This window comes from Rhea pennata, chromosome 3, assembly GCF_028389875.1.
Source record: "Rhea pennata isolate bPtePen1 chromosome 3, bPtePen1.pri, whole genome shotgun sequence".
Taxonomy (NCBI): domain Eukaryota; kingdom Metazoa; phylum Chordata; class Aves; order Rheiformes; family Rheidae; genus Rhea; species Rhea pennata.
Window position 1 is genome coordinate 72,501,847 of NC_084665.1, and position 19,278 is coordinate 72,521,124.

General features: G+C 40.6%; 1 protein-coding gene across 4 annotated transcripts; it reads right to left on the reverse strand.

The window, feature by feature from the left end:
• Positions 1–610: 610 nt before the first annotated feature.
• LOC134138643 (heat shock factor protein 2) lies at positions 611–17,002 on the reverse strand. Of its 4 annotated transcripts, none has more exons than XM_062572601.1 (13): positions 16,777–17,002; positions 13,055–13,163; positions 12,706–12,833; positions 11,992–12,116; positions 9,538–9,613; positions 8,316–8,377; positions 8,101–8,185; positions 7,261–7,430; positions 5,738–6,007; positions 4,408–4,513; positions 2,647–2,700; positions 1,898–1,982; positions 611–1,544 (listed from the first exon to the last, which is right to left on the reverse strand). In XM_062572601.1, exons 1-13 carry the CDS (start codon positions 16,921–16,923, stop codon positions 1,315–1,317), a joined length of 1,647 nt encoding a protein of 548 aa, XP_062428585.1. In that variant the 5' UTR covers positions 16,924–17,002; the 3' UTR covers positions 611–1,314. The 4 variants fall into 4 exon arrangements, with proteins under 4 accessions (XP_062428585.1, XP_062428583.1, XP_062428586.1 ...); XM_062572599.1 differs by having other exon boundaries at positions 611–1,604; positions 16,777–17,000; XM_062572602.1 differs by lacking the exon at positions 16,777–17,002 and adding an exon at positions 15,306–15,428 and having other exon boundaries at positions 611–1,604.
• Between the last annotated feature and the right edge of the window lie 2,276 nt (positions 17,003–19,278).

Genomic DNA, 19,278 nt, shown 5'->3' on the forward strand with positions numbered 1-19,278 from the left:
GTTTCCATCTTCAATTAAGTTGATTTCCTGTTTATAGTAGATAAGGAAGTCTGAGAAATGATTGGTTACAAACAGGTGAGAAAAGTCAGCTAAACAGAAGCCATGTCAATTGCAGGTTCACCTAGGTGAATGCTGAAGTGTTTGTTTTTTTTTTTTTAATGTGATATAATCTGCTCCCTTCAATATGAACAGCCAAGTGAAGACTTACTTACCTAAGGCAGGGAGGGAAATTCTGTGCAAGCTTCTCAATAAATTGAGTAAGTTAAAGCTCTTGCAATGAAAGCCAGGCTACTACTGAGCTCCACACAAGTGGGCACAAAAACATGAAAGAAAAAAAAAAGTTTTGTAGACCACTAGAAGTATGGGAAGTCTTCTGCATTTACTGCTAATCCTTTCCCTAAAGTTGCAGGCTTATAAGCTCTGTGGGTTTTGTTAATGCTAGCAGTTTTGATATTCTGTAACTACTCTGTAAAAATAAAGTCTGCTGTTGATGGAACAACTTTTCCAAAAGCAAGTAGAGAAGTCATTGCATAATTTAGGCTGGAAAAACACAGGCCTTTAAATTCCTATCTACTTGACACACAAAATAAAAGGCAACCCATAGCGAATATCACACTTAAGTAACATTTATTCTAGTGGAGTAGATGGTCCAAATTAAAAGTACTCATGCAGTCAAGGGGCCTGGTGACTGTAAAGAACTTCTCCCCAGTTTGTGCTATGTGTAAGCACTTCCACTGAAGTGAAAGTAAGGCAGAACCACGATTCAGCAAGGTACAGGCACTTTGTTCCCAGTTCAAACAGGGAAGAAAAAAGCCTATGTTAGGTCCTGGTCCCCTCCCACCCCAAAAAACCTCATGTGTATTAAACAGAATGTTGTAAAAAATAGAAAAAAATCCAATACAGGAAGTCAGTGCTCCCTAACCATACACTACTAGTTTACTCCATCATACTTAAGACCAGAAGTATAAGAAAGCATAAATCAAAGCTTACTATTAACAAAACAAGTGTTCGGTTACCTGGGATATTGAGAGATATGTATAATTCCAAGTATTTGACAATAGTTAAGTATGGTTAACAGTCTGACTTGGTATTGCCAACCATGTCTAAGGGCTTGTCTAACTATATAGTTAAACAACTGCTTGTAGCAAGGAATACAGGAAAAGCTATTTTAGATTGATTCCACATTATCTGGTTACATAAAACAGAGTGATTTACAAAAAAAAAAAAAAAAAAAGAAAAAAAAAAACTCATATACCAAACAATATTCTAAATAAATAGTTCATCTTCATGACTATATACAGAGTCTCCATTACATTAGTTATCCAAGAAGGGCATGTCCGTGTCCATGGGTGCTGGGGCCAGTTCACATAAATAGAACAGCGTGGCTTCACTTGCTTCTGCCTCCGTCAGTGGCTCCAACCGCACGAGTTTGCTCTGAGTCGGCTCAGGATCCAGGCTGCTCTCCAGGAGCTCATCCACTTCCAGGGGTTTGTCAACAGAGGAAGCAGTGTCTGTTGTGCAGCTTCCACTCTCAGCATTGGAGCCTGGGTTCCCGTCAAGGAATGCAAGGAGTGGAAAGGCAGTGTACTGTATGAGTTGTTTATCTAAACAGAAAAAGGTTTCCCAAAACATTTATCGTTTCACATGCAATTCTCAGTGCAAGAGAAAAATGAGAATTTGAGGGGGGTTTTAATATGTTGGGGAGTTTTTTTTTTTTTTTTTAATAATGATTTAAAAAGAACTGCTGCATTTATGCATAAAGTTGGACTCTTCTGCAAAATCATCATTTGCTTATCATCATGAAAAAAAAAAGACAAGGAGCAAATAACTGAGATTGCTTTAGACCATGTTTGTTCTACTGTGAAACTGTTTCATCAAAATATTTATTACAACTAACCTGATTTGGGCTTAGAAACTTGTGATTCTTGTGAAGCAGTTGGATCAGTGTTGTTCTTGACAGTTTCAATTCCCTTTGGCTCCATCTGGAAAAGAAACCAAAAGCTAAATATACTCTTAACATTTATTTCAATAATTCATGACTGCAATGCCAACAGATCTTAGCTGGCTGACCATTAAAAATAATAGTAAGAACAAAAAAAAAATCATTTGAAGGGACGCACTGGCATCAGTTATCCATAGTAATAAATCCTGGCCAAGAAAACATAAAATGGAAACAAACTTTTCTGAGGAAGAACTGAGACTAATGCTCCTAACACACTAGGATAAACTCAGAGAGTTAAGTCTCTTACTCTACTGGTTGTTCTAGGTTTTCCCTTTCCCACCAGACAATACAGATGAAAACACTCTGTATATACCATGTTTGCAAGTAGTAAAATCTTAGCAGATGCAAAAGTCAACAGAATGATACTATGTACAGATACTGCCTTTAAGGTAATTTAACACAGTTTTAAATGACATTATTTGTCACTGACTTGATAACGCTTTTTCCTCTTCCTGTTTAAAACTAACAAATAGGATAAACTTAGCAGCCTTTGTATTCTCATAGAAGTCTTGAAAGCCAAAGCATAAAGAAAAACATTATTATACCACTAAAGAAAATAGGTGAAGGACAAAAAATAAAAAATAATAAAAAAACCACTTTGTATCTCGCTACTACGCAAGTTGAGCAATGGATTAAAGACTTACTTTAGGATTAGTGATATGATCTGTGGGATTCATCTGCACGGAGCTTGTAAAAAGCTAAATAAGACAAAACATATCAAGTTTTAGGTATCTCGATGGTCCTCTTAAGAATACAAATAAGTCACATCTGCATGTGTGTGCAGATAATCCCTGTACTGTATTTTCACCCTCAGTCAGGATTAGAATTTATTTGCAAGTAGTTATCACTTTTGCCAAGAAAATCTAACATTGGGGTGGACTTGGTTTGGGATTGCATAAACTTTAGTGATAAAGGCAACAACTGTATCCTGCCTAACTTGGAATAATACAGTTTGCTACTGCTGTAGTCTTCAAAATACTGATTCATTCATATTTTGCTGCACAGAGAGCTCTGGACAATGAGGGAGAACGCTCCCTCATCACATTTGCGAGTGACAGCAATTTCAAAGGAATCAATATACAGAAGAGCAGAGCTGCTGTTCAGAGGGATCTCCACAAGCTGTAAGAGTGGTCCAACAGGTACTTCACCAAGTTGAGAGCGAAATGCACCTCGGATACAGCAACTCCATGCACTGGCTCAAGCAAGGGACTAAGTCGACAGGGAGCAGCTGCTCAGAGACAAAACTGGAGTCTGTCTGGAGCAGACAACACCTAAGCATAGGCCAGCAGCATGGACTTGCTACAGGGAGGAGGCTATGACAATAAATTAATTACTAATTAACTATAAACTTGCTACAGCAAAAGCATAGCTTCTAGGTCAGTAGAACAATTATTTCCCTCTACACCACAGCTGAAGCCACTTCTGGAAGAGCATCTAGTTTTAGGCTCCCCAGTATGACAGCTTTCAAACTGGAGAGAGTCCAGAGGGCCACAGATGGTTAAGCGGCTGAAACATAAGAGACACATGAGGCTGGGGAGCTTGACTTATTTTCTGAAGAGGAAAAGGTGTAGGAAGATGCACCCTTCTGCTACTCCTGAAGAAGTGTTTTAGTTAAGACAGAAACCCCACAGGGCAGACAGAGAAAGGACAAGAGGCGAGAGTCACAGGTTGCAGCAAGGGAAATAGGGACTGATATACACACATAAAAAAGTTCTTCACAAGAAGCAATCAAGCATTAGAACAGACATCCAGAACGGCTATGTAATCTCCATCTTTGGAGATTTTCAGAATTTGAGTTGACATAGGCCTGAGCTTCATGTTAGATTGTGCTGCTGGCCCCGTTTTGAGCAGGGGGTTGAAACAGATGACCTGCAGAGGTCCCTTCCAACAATTTATTCTAGCCTGCATAAATCCACAAAAAAAATAAGAACGCTCACATATTCCTAAAAATAACTTGAAATGTCTAAGAAGCTTGTAAAACAAGTATCAAGGGCCTCTTTCACCCCAGTTCAATGAGAAGATCAAACAATATGTGCTAGACTATTTCGAAACAAGAATATTAGTCTAATTGTTGTCCAAGCTCCTGCAGCCACAAATAGAAATGTGTCTCATTAAGAAGCCATTCTTCCATCAGAAGTTTAAATCAGAGTAATCATCACAGAAAGCACTTGAACAGTAATGTAGCACTAAGAATTATACCAGTGCCATAGGAATATGAATTAGCACATGTGCCACAGGAACACAGACTAGCACATACTTGTAATTTCTCTCCTTTTAAAAAGGAAGCAAAAAAAAAAAGCTGTTTTTAAAAAACATTTTAGATAGTAAAAAGCATGCACAAATGTTTTTTTCCTAGACCATTACTACAATACCATAGAAATATTAAAACAAATGGAGAAAATTACATCAACCAGAAGATCTGGATCTATGCTGAACTGTCGTCCTGATAACATAGCCTGGAAATCCTCTAAACTGCAGTCAATACTGTAAAGATAATCCAGGAGTTCAACTCTGGAAAAAACAAACAATACTGTATTACTTCACCCCTTAAGAAAAAGGAGAAAAATTCACAATTAAATTTTACACAGATGTACTATATGCATCTGAAAATCTTCACTAGTATTACAATAATCACCTCTCATTAAAAACAATTTTCAGAAAAAGACTGAAAGCTTATAGCCTTGCTCTTCAAAGTATAACATATGTAAAGGAAGCAGACACTTCAGAACAGAAATCACATCAATGTAACACTATAACAGGCAGCAGCAGAGATGTACTACTTACATCCATCCTAACAGAGTCCCCTCTGCCTGCAAGAACTATAATAAATCCTTAGAGGATAATCAGGAACATTACACCACATCAGACTATACACTCCAACTCATTTCCTTCACCATGAAAAGGAGAGAGGGCCCTGACCCCTCCCCCCGGTCAAGAGAAATGGAACGTAAGGAGTTCTCTTCCTCCCTAAGCTGCTGATACCAATTACATTAAATCATGCATACCACTTCTCTGTTATGAAATCTACATTCAATGACTATGGAGCAAGCAGTATAATTACAATGACTTTTTAAATAGTGAAATGATTTTAGATTTTAAGAGTAGCAATAAAAATGTCTGCCCATAGCCAGGAAGAATGAATGCTGCCTTTTAGGACACACTGTATGACATATTTATTCTTAAAAAGAGTGTGCCATTGATAATTTCTGAGTTTGAAATAGGGAAAAAGAAAACACGCATACAAAAGCTAGAGTGGAATAACACCTTACAAATTGTTAGCTGCTTGCATCAAATATTCATGTTTATGCTGTTACCCAATGAAAAGCATAGAATTCAAAGCAGTCTGGACTCCAGCTGAGAAGGAGAAAGGGCAGAAGGGTAAGTATGTGGAACTGCAGTGGAATTTGCAGGGAAGCTTGCTCTCTCAACTCTTAACAGATGTTCAAGAAATTATTAAAAAATAAAGACTATTAACTTCACCTAATGCAAAAAATATTTTCAATAAAGCAAGCCTGTTAGAAATTCACTACTTCCATACCTTTAAAGCAGTAACAAGTCTGACAGAACCAAGCCTCCTAATATTTCTACACAAGCACTAAAATAAGATCAATCATAACATGACTAGAATGAAGGTGATCTGTAAAATCTAAGTTGTGAGTAGAAGCTGCTAATTACTTCTCTTAACCTTAGTCAAACAATTAGTTCTGATATTTAAAAAAAAGACAGGCTACTCACTTTCCAAGAAGATTTATGTTCTGTGAAATCACTCCATTCTCACTGAGTATGGAATCCATCACTGAGACTGGATCTTCAGCAGTTAAAGCTGACTGGTTATTCAGCTGTACAGCACTTGACATGAGTGGACTTGTACTGTCACTGACAGGGCTAAGGGGATCATTAGCTGGGAGAGCAAATGATTCTGTGCTTTTATCCCCCTGAATTACCGGGGCATATTCTTCCTCATTATCATCTTCTACAATTACAATATCAGGAGAATGACTACAGCTGTAATATGAGACAAATGAATTAATTAACACAGTGTTTCATGCATTTATTTAAGCTGGTACTATTTCATAGGTTCAATTAGTTCCCATTTTAGCCAAGCTATTGTATCCAAGTGAGCTTTTCTTCTCCATTTTAATAGGAAGTAAAGCAAGATGTTCTAACCTCATCTATTCTCCATTGAGATGGTGCAGGAATGCTCAACACAGTTAATACAACTTGGCTAATAGAGCAAGGCCATAATGACAGCTGCACTCTACTATAAAGGTACAGGAATATTTTGATATTTTTGCATAAGAACAATTTTAAGCTTGCATATAACCAAAATAAGTATGAATTTGGTCAAAACATATGAGGTCATGAAACTAGACAGGTCATGTGTATTTTGTCTTTCCTCTTGAACAAAATTCAACCCCAGAGTAACCATAAAGGATCTCAGTCAACTGTGCTGCAGTTACTTAAGTTTGTTTATGTATACCAGGAAGGCAATTTAAAAACTCAGTAGGGAAAGGAGTCTCAAAGAGTTTATTTTCCTCTGTATTCTTATGATTTTCTCAATTCTTAAATAATTGCACTGCCTCTCTACCACAGCCTCATCTTTATTACTTTTCTATCAAAGAACGTATCCCCAGACATCAGTTTGACAAAAGTAATAGTACTAGTTCAAGCATCGGCTAGTGTATATCTAGGTTATATTCCCTACAGCATAACACAGGCCCTAGTAACTCAATGCAACTTGGGAGCAGACTTGCATCTGAATCCCTGGACCAAATTTCAACCGCTTATGGCTAGGAGATGAACTTCTACAGAGCAAAAGTACATCAAGAGAAAGAAGTAACAGCCACAAATTACCTGAAATCACACAGATGGAACAGTTTCCATTTCAGTTTAAATGGGAAAGCTGTGTGTGGTAGCTACTGAAATTAACAAGCTTACTGCATGCGGGTTGTGCAGGGTAAAGCCTTCCTGTCTGCGTTCATAGCCGTAAGACGACAGCAGTTATGCTAGCAGGAGTGCGTAATACAGATTTCTTTTCACTGATTTCTAACTTCACCATATTGAGATTTTAGTAGCTAATTTAACTCTTTGAAACAAATCCACAGGTCAATAAATCATAACCTACAGTGAATTCGCAGATGAAACTACTATATACGCAGCAGTACTGAATAACACTTGTATGCAAGATAATCTGAACTGTTTCATACTATACAATGGTGAAAACTAGTTATCCATGTAGACTTCTACAGAATTCTTACTTGGAAGAATCTGAAGTGGTATCTTCACTTGTTTCTGGTGTAATGGGAGGATTTTCTTCATCACCCATAGGATTTTCTTCATCACCCACATCCTCAGTGACATCATAAATAATGATATCATCTGAAAGCTGCTCCCGCTGTTTTAAGCCCTCAGGTCTGTTGAGAGGTACCTGAAAATTATTTTTAAAAGATTAAAGGAACAATTACATTAACTTCACCATTCTGACAGTTATCATTGCCTCTGAAACTGCTTTAAATCTAAAGATGTGCAAGTGTTTTCCTACGTCTCAAGAGATCACAAAGTGACTGTATAGATTGAAGTTTATTAGAAAAACACATAAACAAATGAACAAGTTACAGAAGAGCAGCTATAGAAAAAATACTTGGCAAATTATACAGGCACAGAAATAAAAATATATCAGCAATGTCAGAGAGCAAAAGTAACAATAAATCTAAATTATGGCCCAACACAAGAACCAAGACCACAAAAAAGTGACCCTTAGTCTTGATCTGCCATTTAAGTAGCACTTTGTTGTAAAGTTACTACTTCTAAGAAATAGCTTTCCCATGTTATATTACTCATTCTGATGTTTTCCCCATGAAGAATTATTTCGACACCAGGAAGTAACTTTCAGAGGTGTAACTCATTCAAATGTCAAAGGAATTTGACACAATTTTGCTGGATTGGATGCTGCCTTGCAGAGCAACAAACTGTATTCTTGTCCGTGGATGAGACTAGGTACTAGTAATTCACTTCCCTAAGGCAGGCTATTTCATCTGTCTACTCACTCTCCTCCTTACTTTTGTTGCAACACAAGGTTCATATAAAAGAAAACTTACGTGATGGTTATTGTCAGCTGTTTCTTTGACAATTTGTTGAAAAACATTTGACTTTGTAGGTCCATTAGTGTTCAGAAGTAAGGGCCTGAACCAGGACAGAAAAAAAAAGAAGAGAGAGAGAGACTAACAGTAATCTCAAAACTATTTCTTTGTTTTTTAGTCAACACCACCCTCAGCATCCTGACCAAAGAGCACATTTTCAAGATCACACCTACCTCTTACGCTTTAGGCTCACTAGCTGGTTATTCTGCACCAAGGTAACAATAAATTGCACAATCTATGAGGAAAAGAATACTATTATTAGTAATTTTGCTGTATAATAGTTTGTTTCAGAGTATCAAGATACCTTATAGCATAAAACCTCAACAATAACTCTATACATTAGCAGTAGAACACTTCTGTGTGATAACTATCATACAGATCAGTTCAGGAAGGTTAAAATCAAAATTGATCAGAAAACACTGCCAGATAACATCTAAAAAGAATACAGTTAATCAGTTCTCTAAGAAAAGCTTTTCCATATAGCAAGTGATAGAGTATATTTTTACACTAAATAATTAAATTTATAGAAATAAAATCTAGTAACTTAAACTATTAAATAACCCTAATAAACAAATCACAGAAGGCACATTAAGGATGTTTAGAGAGTCAGGTTATGTCCACAGTCAAAACTGGTCCTCGTGAAAGGAGCTGACAGATTCACGGGTGGAACAGGAAGAAAAAAAAACAAGACACATACAGATGACTGTATTCATCAGCTGTCCAGTGAAATGTTAAGTCTTTCATTCTATATTTTTGGCTTGAACAACACAAAAAGCAGTACAAGTCTCTGTTACAAGGTTGCCTACAGTACTGTTGTTTTATAATACGCAAAAAAAAAAAAAGCATAAGCAATTTGAATTTTCATCAGTTTTGATAGATCAGAAGTATAATTTAAGATAAGCTAATGCATAAGATGTGTATTCCATCCAATATTTTTTGATAACTTTAGAAATAAAAGATTAGTGTTAAATGGGAGAGTAATGAATGTTCAATATAGAATTTTGTAATTTTTTCAGCATGATGCACTTTTTCCTAAGATCTGTGAGCTCCAAGTATTAGTCAGCGCTCTCCTGAAGCAACCGAAAATGGATAGATCATTTTAAGGGCACTTAATGAATGACATACGATCTTCCTATACCCCTTTCTTTAAAGATATTTAAAGGGAGTTTGTCATCTGCTTCTTCTGCTTATGCAGTGAGACATGCTGAATGTTAGTCTTACAAAGATTTGCTCACCATACATCACCTTTTCTTTTTTCCCTACTAAAAAGACATTTCATACATGTTTAAAAAAAAAAAAAAAAAAAAAAAAAAAAAAGCTAAATGTAAGAGAACCTTCAGATATTCCTAGTTAAGGCATCATATGCAGAAAATACTTGAATGGTTGAAGACTTACCTTCCGAATAACTTGCTGTTGTTGCAAGTGTTTTGCTCTCAGCTCTGCCACTTCCCTCCAAAGAGATTCATTCTCTCTGTTTAAAAAGAACAATTTAAGTTGAGTCTAATCCAAGTTTTAAAATAGGTACATTAATAATTTTTTGTTAAAGATAGTTGGTTTCATTAAAACTCTTTGAAATGTGTTTTTAAGATTGGAGAAGGGGGGCACCCAAACTATTACAAAAGCAGCAGTCTTAGCAAAGAACTACAAATCAGAGACTCAAACAGAACATAATAGTCTGCATCAGATAATTATTTTTCTCAAAAACGGTTTTCCCAAAGTTAGCAATGCAGCATTCCAAAACTAAGTATCTTTCTTTCACATACGGAAGTCCACCCTCTCCTCTTCTTTCTTCTAGTAATTAAATCTCAAGAAATTATAATAAGAAAGAAGTTGGTTTCTGGTAGCAGCAAACGACCAAGCAACTAAGAATATAGCTTTTGCTCACTAGTTTAAAACAAACCAACAAAAAAAAAAAAATCAAAAAGAAAAAAAAACCCACACGGTTCTTCATCCATATCAGGCCTGTTTGCCCTCCCTAACACAACAGGTGCCAGTCAGCTATCAGAAAGCATCTTGTAAGCATTTCTACAGAACAAGCCCTATGTGCAGCTGCAGGTTATCCTAAGAGTCACCTCTGTTAGCTCAAGTACAGAAGCATACTAGGTACTAAATATAACAGGAGGACAGCAGGTGACAGCTTTCATGAAAAACTGCTGTTTTACATTCCTCAGTTTTTCCAGTACTCTCAATAACCAGAATTAAGGAAACATAAAAACTGCTGTTCAAGTAAGTTTTGTTATCTTTTCCATGAACCTTGTTGTTTTCAACAGCATAAAGCACATTTGGAGGTAGCTAACAAATATAGAGAGCTTCACTGAGAAAGCAAAGACAATACACCACCCTCTTCTCTTTTGTAGCCTAGTTCTCAACACAGATACACACCAAAAAAAGGAAGAAAAGTTCTCCCCTGGTGTTCAGCATTTTTTTGGAAACCTTTAGCTAAGTTTTCAGAAACAGCTCTTGGTATATTTTCCAAAAGACACTTAAGCACACTATTATGAAGCTTATTACTCACTCCTCAAGCTGCTGCTGCATCCAACATGCAATTTAAGGGTATGGCTCCCTCACAAATTTGAACAACGGAGACCAGAGATTCTGAACTTTCTCTATTTCCCCACCAGCTTTCTGAACATGTTTTCGTAGATTTAGTTCCAATTTCTACTTCAGTCATTTGGAACAACAGTGTTGTTGCCAAGACTGATCAATCTTCTGATCTTTCACAAACTGTCAGGCTGTTAGCAACCTCATGCAGTTTCAGACAAAGTCAGCTCTGCTCTGAGCACCTGTTTGGACCACATGGCCTCCAGAGATTCCTTCCAACCCAAATTAATCTGTGATTCTAAAAGGCGAAAATGAGCATGATTTCTCATACAGACTGGTCAGCTCTTAATAAAGACTGTTCCTAAGTGAAGCAAGTTTAACTTTGAATATTCAAATAAAGTCTTTGGTTCTAATTAGTTATTAAGAAGCATTTACTTCTTAAAACTTAACCCAATAGTTACCTCTGCCACAGAAGCATGTAATTTTTTATATTCTCAATCTGGAGTTTTGGGACAGAGATACTGCTAAAGTGCTGTGATTTATGGTGCAAAAGTTTATGTCTTATATTCTGTCTGCATCTTCATACTCTAAAAGATTAAGTAATTAGTGACACATATTTCCTCACGTTGAGGATAAATGTAATTACTAAACAGGTAATAATGCTATTCTAAAAATACTCTATTTATAATTAGATTTTAGAATCTGTGCCTCTGCAGCAGAGGTAACTTAACTGAATTCCTAAATTAGATTTCTAAAGAGATTTTCATAAGCATCAATTGTCCTGCAATTTTCAGTAGTAGGGGAATTAAGACAACAGAAAAATAGAAAGGTAGCAAAAACATAACCATTATAGTAAAAAATTATATATAAGCAAATTATTTATAATTTGCACAAACTAAACTCTGCCTCAAACAAACTTGAAGACATAAAACAATACACTTTTATGTGAAAAGTTCAATTGAATGTTCAACCTCAGCAGCATTACAGAATTAAAGATATTATTTAATTGCCCATTACTAAACACTAAATTTGCTTACTATTTTTAGTTACGTAAGAATTTAATTTTTGTAATTTAATTCTTTTACTAAAGATTACTTTCCCAAAGCAATATTTAAAGTTAGGTATTCAGAAATTGAAGCATTTACATTTAAGAGAAACTTTTTTTTCTTTACAAAAAAAACTTTATATCCCATATCATTTTTGCCAAAAAATAAAGAAGCCTCAGACACTGATGTTTCAAATTTTTTGCCCAATACATATTACAGAATTACTCAATTTTAGTTATTAGTTGCTGATGGAGAAACTTACCTCTTTAAAGCAGACAATCGAGATTCAATAGTTTCTTGTTTAATTTGCACTTTCTGAGCACTGCTTATGATTTTGGAGAGATCCTCCTGACGAATCTTGTTTTCTTCAGGTCTCGAAGAAGAAACCTTTAAAGGATCAGAATCCAGAACCTTTTTTTTTTTTTTTTTACCTTTTTTTTTTAATATCATTTTCTTTGGTGATCAAGTATATTTGCTGCTAGTTTTGGTAATCTGTGTGTTCTTAAGTTCATAGTCAACCAAGCATCAAACACAAAGCACAGAAATATACAGACATTTTTCTTCTAACTGCCACCAAACTAGCTTTAATTGTTAAACATTTTTGTACTTTCTGATTCTTCAAACATTCTAAGTGCTCCATTTAATAACTGCTTATAAATTAATGAATGTTAACAAGTGCATTTATCCCACCAGTTTAACTTGCTTTATTTCTATTTCATGTATGTTCCTATGCAGTTCTGCTTCATGAGGACTGCAGAGTATATTTCAGAAACACATTTAGCAGCATGACAGTCAACTCCTCAAAAACGTATTTAACGAGTGAAAGTATATTTCCACAGCAGCACAGTTTATTGACTTTCCCAAACTCCAAGCTTATTTGGCACCCATAATTCTGCAATAATTAAATTTGACACAAACTTCACTATTAATTCATATTTATTAGTACAGATTTGCTATATATTGAATTTTCACTAACCTTCCTTTTAATGTGTTCCAACAAGTCCTCCCGGCCCTGCTTAAAATACGGGTGCTGAAACTCTACTGGACCATCTCGCTCCAGTTTGACAATCCCAGAATCAACATGTACAACTTTACGGAAGCCATCTTAAAAATAAAAATAAAAAAATAAAATTAAAGGAACTCTCAAAACTCACATTAAGAAATTGAAGTTACAGTGTCCCAACTATCAGTTCAGAACTATCAGAACATACCAGTTCTGAGGCTCAGACAGTATCCTAGTGGCAAAGAACAGTGTCGCTGCTCAAAGGATGTTATCTACAGGATGCAGAACTACACTAGAAATAAAAGAAAACACAAGAACTTACACATGTTCAATTGTCTGACAAAGCTCGCCATGTTGTTGTGCTTGAAGTACTTAGGAAGAATCTCTTTTGCAAATCTCTGTTCATCCAACACCAAGAAACTCTGGCCATTCTAAAATGAAAGAGACATCAAGCTACTTAAAAACTATTGTAGAAACACTCTGGGCTTTTAGAACTGATCACCAGATAGGAATGTTTCCTTTGTGCATGCAGAATGTAACTGATCTGCTTGCCTACAGACAATTTTCCACAACAAATAGTGTACAAACCCTGCAGTTGCAAAGCAACTAAATATTACCAATTTACACTGCTCTCCATATCTTATGGGAATTATTCATTGCTATTCTTAACTTCCTCAAGAAGTAAATCAATACAACTAATTTATTAACAATTATCACAGTTTCACTACCGTACAGTAGTATCAATTTTCTATGTTGCTTCAAAGTCTTGGAAGGAATTAAAACAGAGAAACTGCACAAGGAAAATAAAAAGTAGCTAGAAATCCTTTTTCCTTTCCAGTATGAAAAACAAGACCAGCTTGATTGGATTGAGAAAGAGAGTACAAGATGCCAACTAGGTTTTGGATTAGCAAGAAAAAAACAAACACTCAAGTCAATACCCACTCCTACTGGGATGCCAACTGTGGGTGAGGACTGATCTTTTCATCACCGAATTGATCATGGAGTTTCAGCCACATTGACTAAAAAAGGACACTCAACTGTTTGTTCTTCAATGACTGTGCTCCATCAGCCACAGGGCAAGTAACCGACAGACTTCCAATTAGCTACTTTAAAATGGTTTAGGTGTTGTCTGTGTATCCATAGTACTCTGGCCCTGCATTTAATATGAAGCCTATCATCTTTGACAAATGTCAGTGTTGCTACCCCAGCTGCTGAGAAGCCCTCTAGCTCAAGGAATCCCATGTGTTTGTTACCCCCAAATGCCAGCACCTCTACGGTTCCATGAAACTTAAAAGAAAACTATGAAGTCACGTGAAAATTCATGTTTTACAGCTTGATTTTGATCAAAGAGTAAGGATCATCAGAATAAGGTCTATAAATGGCTAGCCATCAAACAAGTTATGAGCACAAGACAGAGGTCAGTGGGAAAGACAAAAACGTACTAAATTACGCATAACTATCTCTTGCTTCCTCTTTTCCTTACATTGACTGATTTTCAGTCAAAGAAAGGGCAAAAGTTGACCACAAAAACAGCATTACAGTAACCCTGTAGTGCCAACAGGCAGCTTTTGTGTAGCACCTAACTTCTCAGTCATTTTGAAACTGTTCAGGACTGTCCCTGTAAAATTTGGGAAATACTTCTACTAGTTCTTGTTGCCCTGACAGTCACTTACTGCAATGCTGTAAATAGACTGAGACCTGACTTTAACTCATTGAAGCATTATCACATAGGTAAATACGGTTTTCAAGTCTCATTTTATTAAACCGCAGCAAACAGTGATCTTTCAAATACTTAATTTCATACTCTTTATACATATTTCCAGAGACAACACACATCTGCTGCTTCACTGAGACAGAGGAAGAGACTAGATTTATCTACTTAGTTCTAAACAAATCCATATCTTTGCACTGTAGGGATAAACAGTGAAACCAAAGTTGGTATTATTGTAACTGTACTTTTGCCTTACAGTTACACTTACTGTAAGCCTGTACTTTCTGTAACTCACAATACTGATTTGTTATTTTAAAAGATGCAACCACTTGTATAGCAAGTTATCCAAACACTTCTCCCCAATATGAGAACTGCTGAAACAGTGCGTCAGTTGTGATTAGCAGATCTTGCTTCTGCAAACTGCCTCAAAGAATCTCTAGCCATACCATAGTCTTAACAATACAGTGACATATAACAGTTGCCTTGGCTTGTTTACTTGAGATAAATACATGTAATAAATCTTATAACATCCAAAATGAAGCATCCACTAAATATGTCAAGTGTCAAAAAGAGCATTTCTTAAGCTAGACTGCATTTGAACCTTTATAAACACCTTTAGCATCTCTCTTCCAGGGAGAAAGAAAAAAGAAAAAAAAATGCACTAAAAGCAAAGGTGCTATAATCTAGGTACAACCTGTTTATTCTCCCCAAAGTCCTAGCTGAAGTTACTGATAACTCAATACCAGTAAAATGCTTAAGACATTTTAGATAACTTTATCATTGCTTGAGCGCTTAAAATACTCTAAAGACTAAAGATATCTACCACTGAAAATGGTAAAGATGACTAAAGATACCACCTTACCCACTGAAGATGTCTGTACAGTTTAGGAGTGGAGGTGGCAGTTTTGGGGTTTTCTTTTTCAAATAGCGTATGGAAAGAAAACATCTAAGACATAGCAAATCGAAGTTATTATTACAGAAATTGCTTAGCATTTCATCACGAAAGATTTAATGACGTCCACCGAACCAAGGCAGCCAGCTCTTCCCTACGCTGTAAGACGGTTACTTCCTGCATTCCAATATATTAAGTCAGTCATAAATCAAGTTACTGTGCACCCTGCCGAGCGCTGTTGCATTATTTGCTGCAGAGCAGCGCTGCCCTGCGATCCGCTCTGCTCCGCGCCGCTCCAACGCGGGCGCAACAGTTGCCGCGCGCGCGCCACCCCCCTCCCCCACACGTGACGGGCGCGCGCCACGTGCTCCGCAGCCCGCCAATGAGCGCGCGCGGCGCGGCGCGGCTCCGCGGCGCTCCCGGTCGGCCATGCCGCACGCTGCCGCCGCCGCCTCAGCTGGCGGCCGCGGGCAGGGGCGAGGATGCGCCGAGGGACCCGGCGCGGAGCTCTCGGTCTTCTGAGGACGCAGAGGAACACACCGGATGGAGCTACCGAGACCTCTGGCCTCGGTGCAACTTCTTCTTACGCCACGAGGGCTGAATTTGTTTTTACACGGGAGGGGGAAAGCACCACCCCTCACGTTTTATAATATAAGGCATGTAAATATCCCATATTTGCTGATTTTCCAGCTGTCTTTACGTACAGACTTAAAAAATCTGTCACGCAATTCCCTCGTTCACGAAAAAAGGCATGATTATGAACTAATTATTACAGAATCCCACCTGACTTCCATATTATCACTAGTATTGATTAAAAAACCAAAAACACTAGACTGCGGAAAAAACAAAACAAAACAAAACAAAACAAAAACACCCTCAGACCCCCCCGCCCTCTATTACACAGCTCTCCTTAAAGCTCAGAGCCGCCCATCAGCCGTCTCTGCAGGAAACCCCCCTCGGGAGCAGCGAGTCGGGGCAGGCAAATAGCTCTCTTCCCGGCAGCCAGCTGACCGCACACCGATTTTAAAGGGGCGAGGAAGGGAAAGAGAGGTGAGACCCCCATCGCCCTTCCAGCGGGATCTACAACACCCGGCATTTACAGCCTGCAACAGGGACAGCGCTGGAGGGCCCGCAGGGGAACCTGCCCTCCTCCCCCCGCCCCCGCAGCGGGGTGGCAACGGCCCGCTCTCCCACCGGGGGGCGGTCGGGGAGAGCCGCCGCAGGCCAGGCCAGGCCCGGCGGGCGCGCCCGCTTGTCCCCCCGCTCTCTCGACGCCCGCCGAGACCCGCGCCGCAGGCCCCGTGCCCGCCCTCCCCTGCACCCCCCCCTCCGGCACCGCCGGCGCCGCCATGCCATAGCGCCCCCACCACCAAGGCAGGCCGGTGGGGGGGGGGGGGGATGCGGAGCGGCCCAAACGGCCGCGGCTCGCGCGCCGCCGCACCTGGCTCCAGGTGATGAGCTGGTTGCTCGGGGCCTCGCCCACCAGCGCCCACAGCTTGCTCAGGAAGGCCGGGACCCCCGCGCCGGCGGAGGGCGGCTGCTGCGGCTGTTGGGGCTGTTGCTGCTGCGGCTGCTGTTGCTGCTTCATTGTCGCTCCGGAGCCTCCTCGGTCTGGAAGGGGGAGGGGCGGGGAGGGAGGAGAACCAGCGCGACCCGAGGCCCCCGCCCCGCCCCCGGCTCCAGCTCCGGCTACGCGCGCGCGTGCGCGCCGGGCCCCGCCGCACGTGCGGGCGCGCGTGCGCGCCGGCACCAGCTTCCCCGCCCCTTTCCCCGCTCCGCCCCCTCCCTCCCCCCCCAACTCCGCGCGCCTTACATAACCGGCCCACGTGCGCCGCCCTCACGTGTCACAACAGCGCGAGCCCCGCCGGCCGGCAGCCGCGGCGCCGGGGAAGGCGGGCGAGAAGGTGGAGACATGCAAACGACGCGGGGGCCGCGGCCAACCCGGGGGCGCCTCGCCCCTCCGCTCGGGGCGGGGCCAGGGGGTGGGCGGGGCCGGGCAGAGCGCCGGGGGCGGCGCGCCTTCGCCAGGTGGCCGCCAGGAGCGGGGCGGCTCTGCGGCGAGTCTGAACGCTGGGCCCCGTCTCCAAGGGCCTTTGGTGTTCGTAACCTGGATTCCTTTCGGAGGAAGTGGAACCAAGTCTGTTCGCCATGCCTTCTCCCAAAGGCACGTGTGGAGGGCAGGGCCCTCCTCCAGCAGGTACCTAACAGACAGGTGCCTACAGGTAGCTCTTGACCCCCTGAGACCTTCCTGCCCTGCTGTGGTTCACGTGCAATACAAATAGCTAAACAGCTTGGGCGTGCTTCTGTTTACTTGCCAGTGAATGCTAATCTCTTGTATTGCAGCAGTGATCCATCTATTTGCAGTTCTTCACACACTTCTGATATGAAATCTTTTTTTTTTAGCTGTCCTACTGTTGTCACAGCTTGCCTAATTTATCCTTTTTCTTTTGTGTGTGTGTGTGTGTGGGGGGGTGTTATGTTGATCACTCGCTCTTCCGGGAAGTTGGACACCACCTGGGGCCCAAATGAAATGGCACACCTTGTGAGGCTGGAGAGTTTCTGTGCTGGCAGGAGCATGAAGCTGCTCATCTGAGGTCTACTGCCAAGTGTAATAATTGCAGTGCTGATTGGACTGGCACACTACACAGCACCTGAAGAAATCGCTGGATGGCAGTTTGCCACACAGGCAGGAACTCACTGTGAGTCACCATGTGGGAGAATTTGGAGGAGCACATGCCCTCTACTTTTGCATCTTTGACTCCACACAAGCACATCCAGGGACCCCTCTCCAGATCGCTGTCCACCACACCCAACCTCAGCACCCCCTGTGCTAGAGCTCCTGCTTCCAACCTTGGTAAGGTTAAGTAAGGCCTTTCCATAATGATCTCTAGGATAGAAGAGGGAAAGGCAGGTGTAGAAATTTTCTCATGAGAAGACTGCTCAGATCTGCAAAGCAGCAGAGTATTTTTCCAGGCTAGCCAGAGGGCCTACTGTGCTTTTAAAAGATACTCCTTTGGGCCCATGAGCTATGGGAGAAATCTGCATAGGAACTACCTGTATCACAACACTAACCCCTGTCCCTAGTGAGTAAAGCTACATGTACCCCGCTTGGTTCCAGCATCCCAGCAAACCTTGTATGAGGCAGAACCTGATGAGACAGCCTCTTCCTTCCCTTAACTGTCATAAAATCATGAAATAATTGGGACACTACATAAAATAACATATTTTCATCCCTATCCCACATCCACAAGAACAACGAGCGGAGGCTGTCCTGGAGGCAGTATTGCAGCTCTCAGGAGCAATGCAGTGTTTTGGGTAAAAAAAACTCCTCAGTGGTGCTGACATTGGGTTTTGGCCCACCTGCACTCTCGCAGCAAGAGGCTGGAGTAGCAGCTGTGAAAGGGATCCAGAGCCAACAAATCTGCTCCCAGGCCTAGGTTGGAAGGCAGCTGTTGGAAGATCTGGAAGGAAGAAGCTCGGTTTGATACAGAAACAGGACCAGTACCATCTGATGGCTGATACAGAGCATCAGCCTAGACAGCATCTGGACTGCCAGGCTTTCTCCTGTTTTTTCCACATTCAGATGGTTGTGCTTGTCCTTACAGCACATGGGCCCAGTTCTGTCAATCTGAACTCTGTCAAACTGAAGTAAGGCATGTCAGCCTCTGCAGGAAAGTTGTTGGCTGCATTATCCCTCTTTTTCCCTTTTCCCCATTTCTCTCCACTGCCGCCGCCCCCCCCCCCCAGCTCATTTTGGAAGTTGTAGATTATGGGACTGCCCAATCCTCCTCCTGAGTGAGGCTGGCTGCACTGGCCACTATATCCTCAGACAAGGCTGTGAGGAATGTAACAATACTTCAGGAGAGGGGATTTCCTCGGAGCTATGGTGGTACCATAAAGGATATCACTCAGTGCACAGGAAAGGGCTAAATGAAGGCAAATC

What these genes read in the sequence shown, in the direction of transcription:
- LOC134138643 (XM_062572599.1), bottom strand. Translation starts at nt 16,923, where the DNA reads ATGAAGCAGCAACAGCAGCCGCAGCAGCAACAGCCCCAACAGCCGCAG. An exon ending in TGGAACACATTAAAAGGAAG is followed by an intron (nt 12,117 to 12,705) that starts GTTAGTGAAAAT and finishes GATCCTTTAAAG; the next exon opens with GTTTCTTCTTCGAGACCTGA. An exon ending in ACCACTTCAGATTCTTCCAA is followed by an intron (nt 6,008 to 7,260) that starts GTAAGAATTCTG and finishes CTCATATTACAG; the next exon opens with CTGTAGTCATTCTCCTGATA.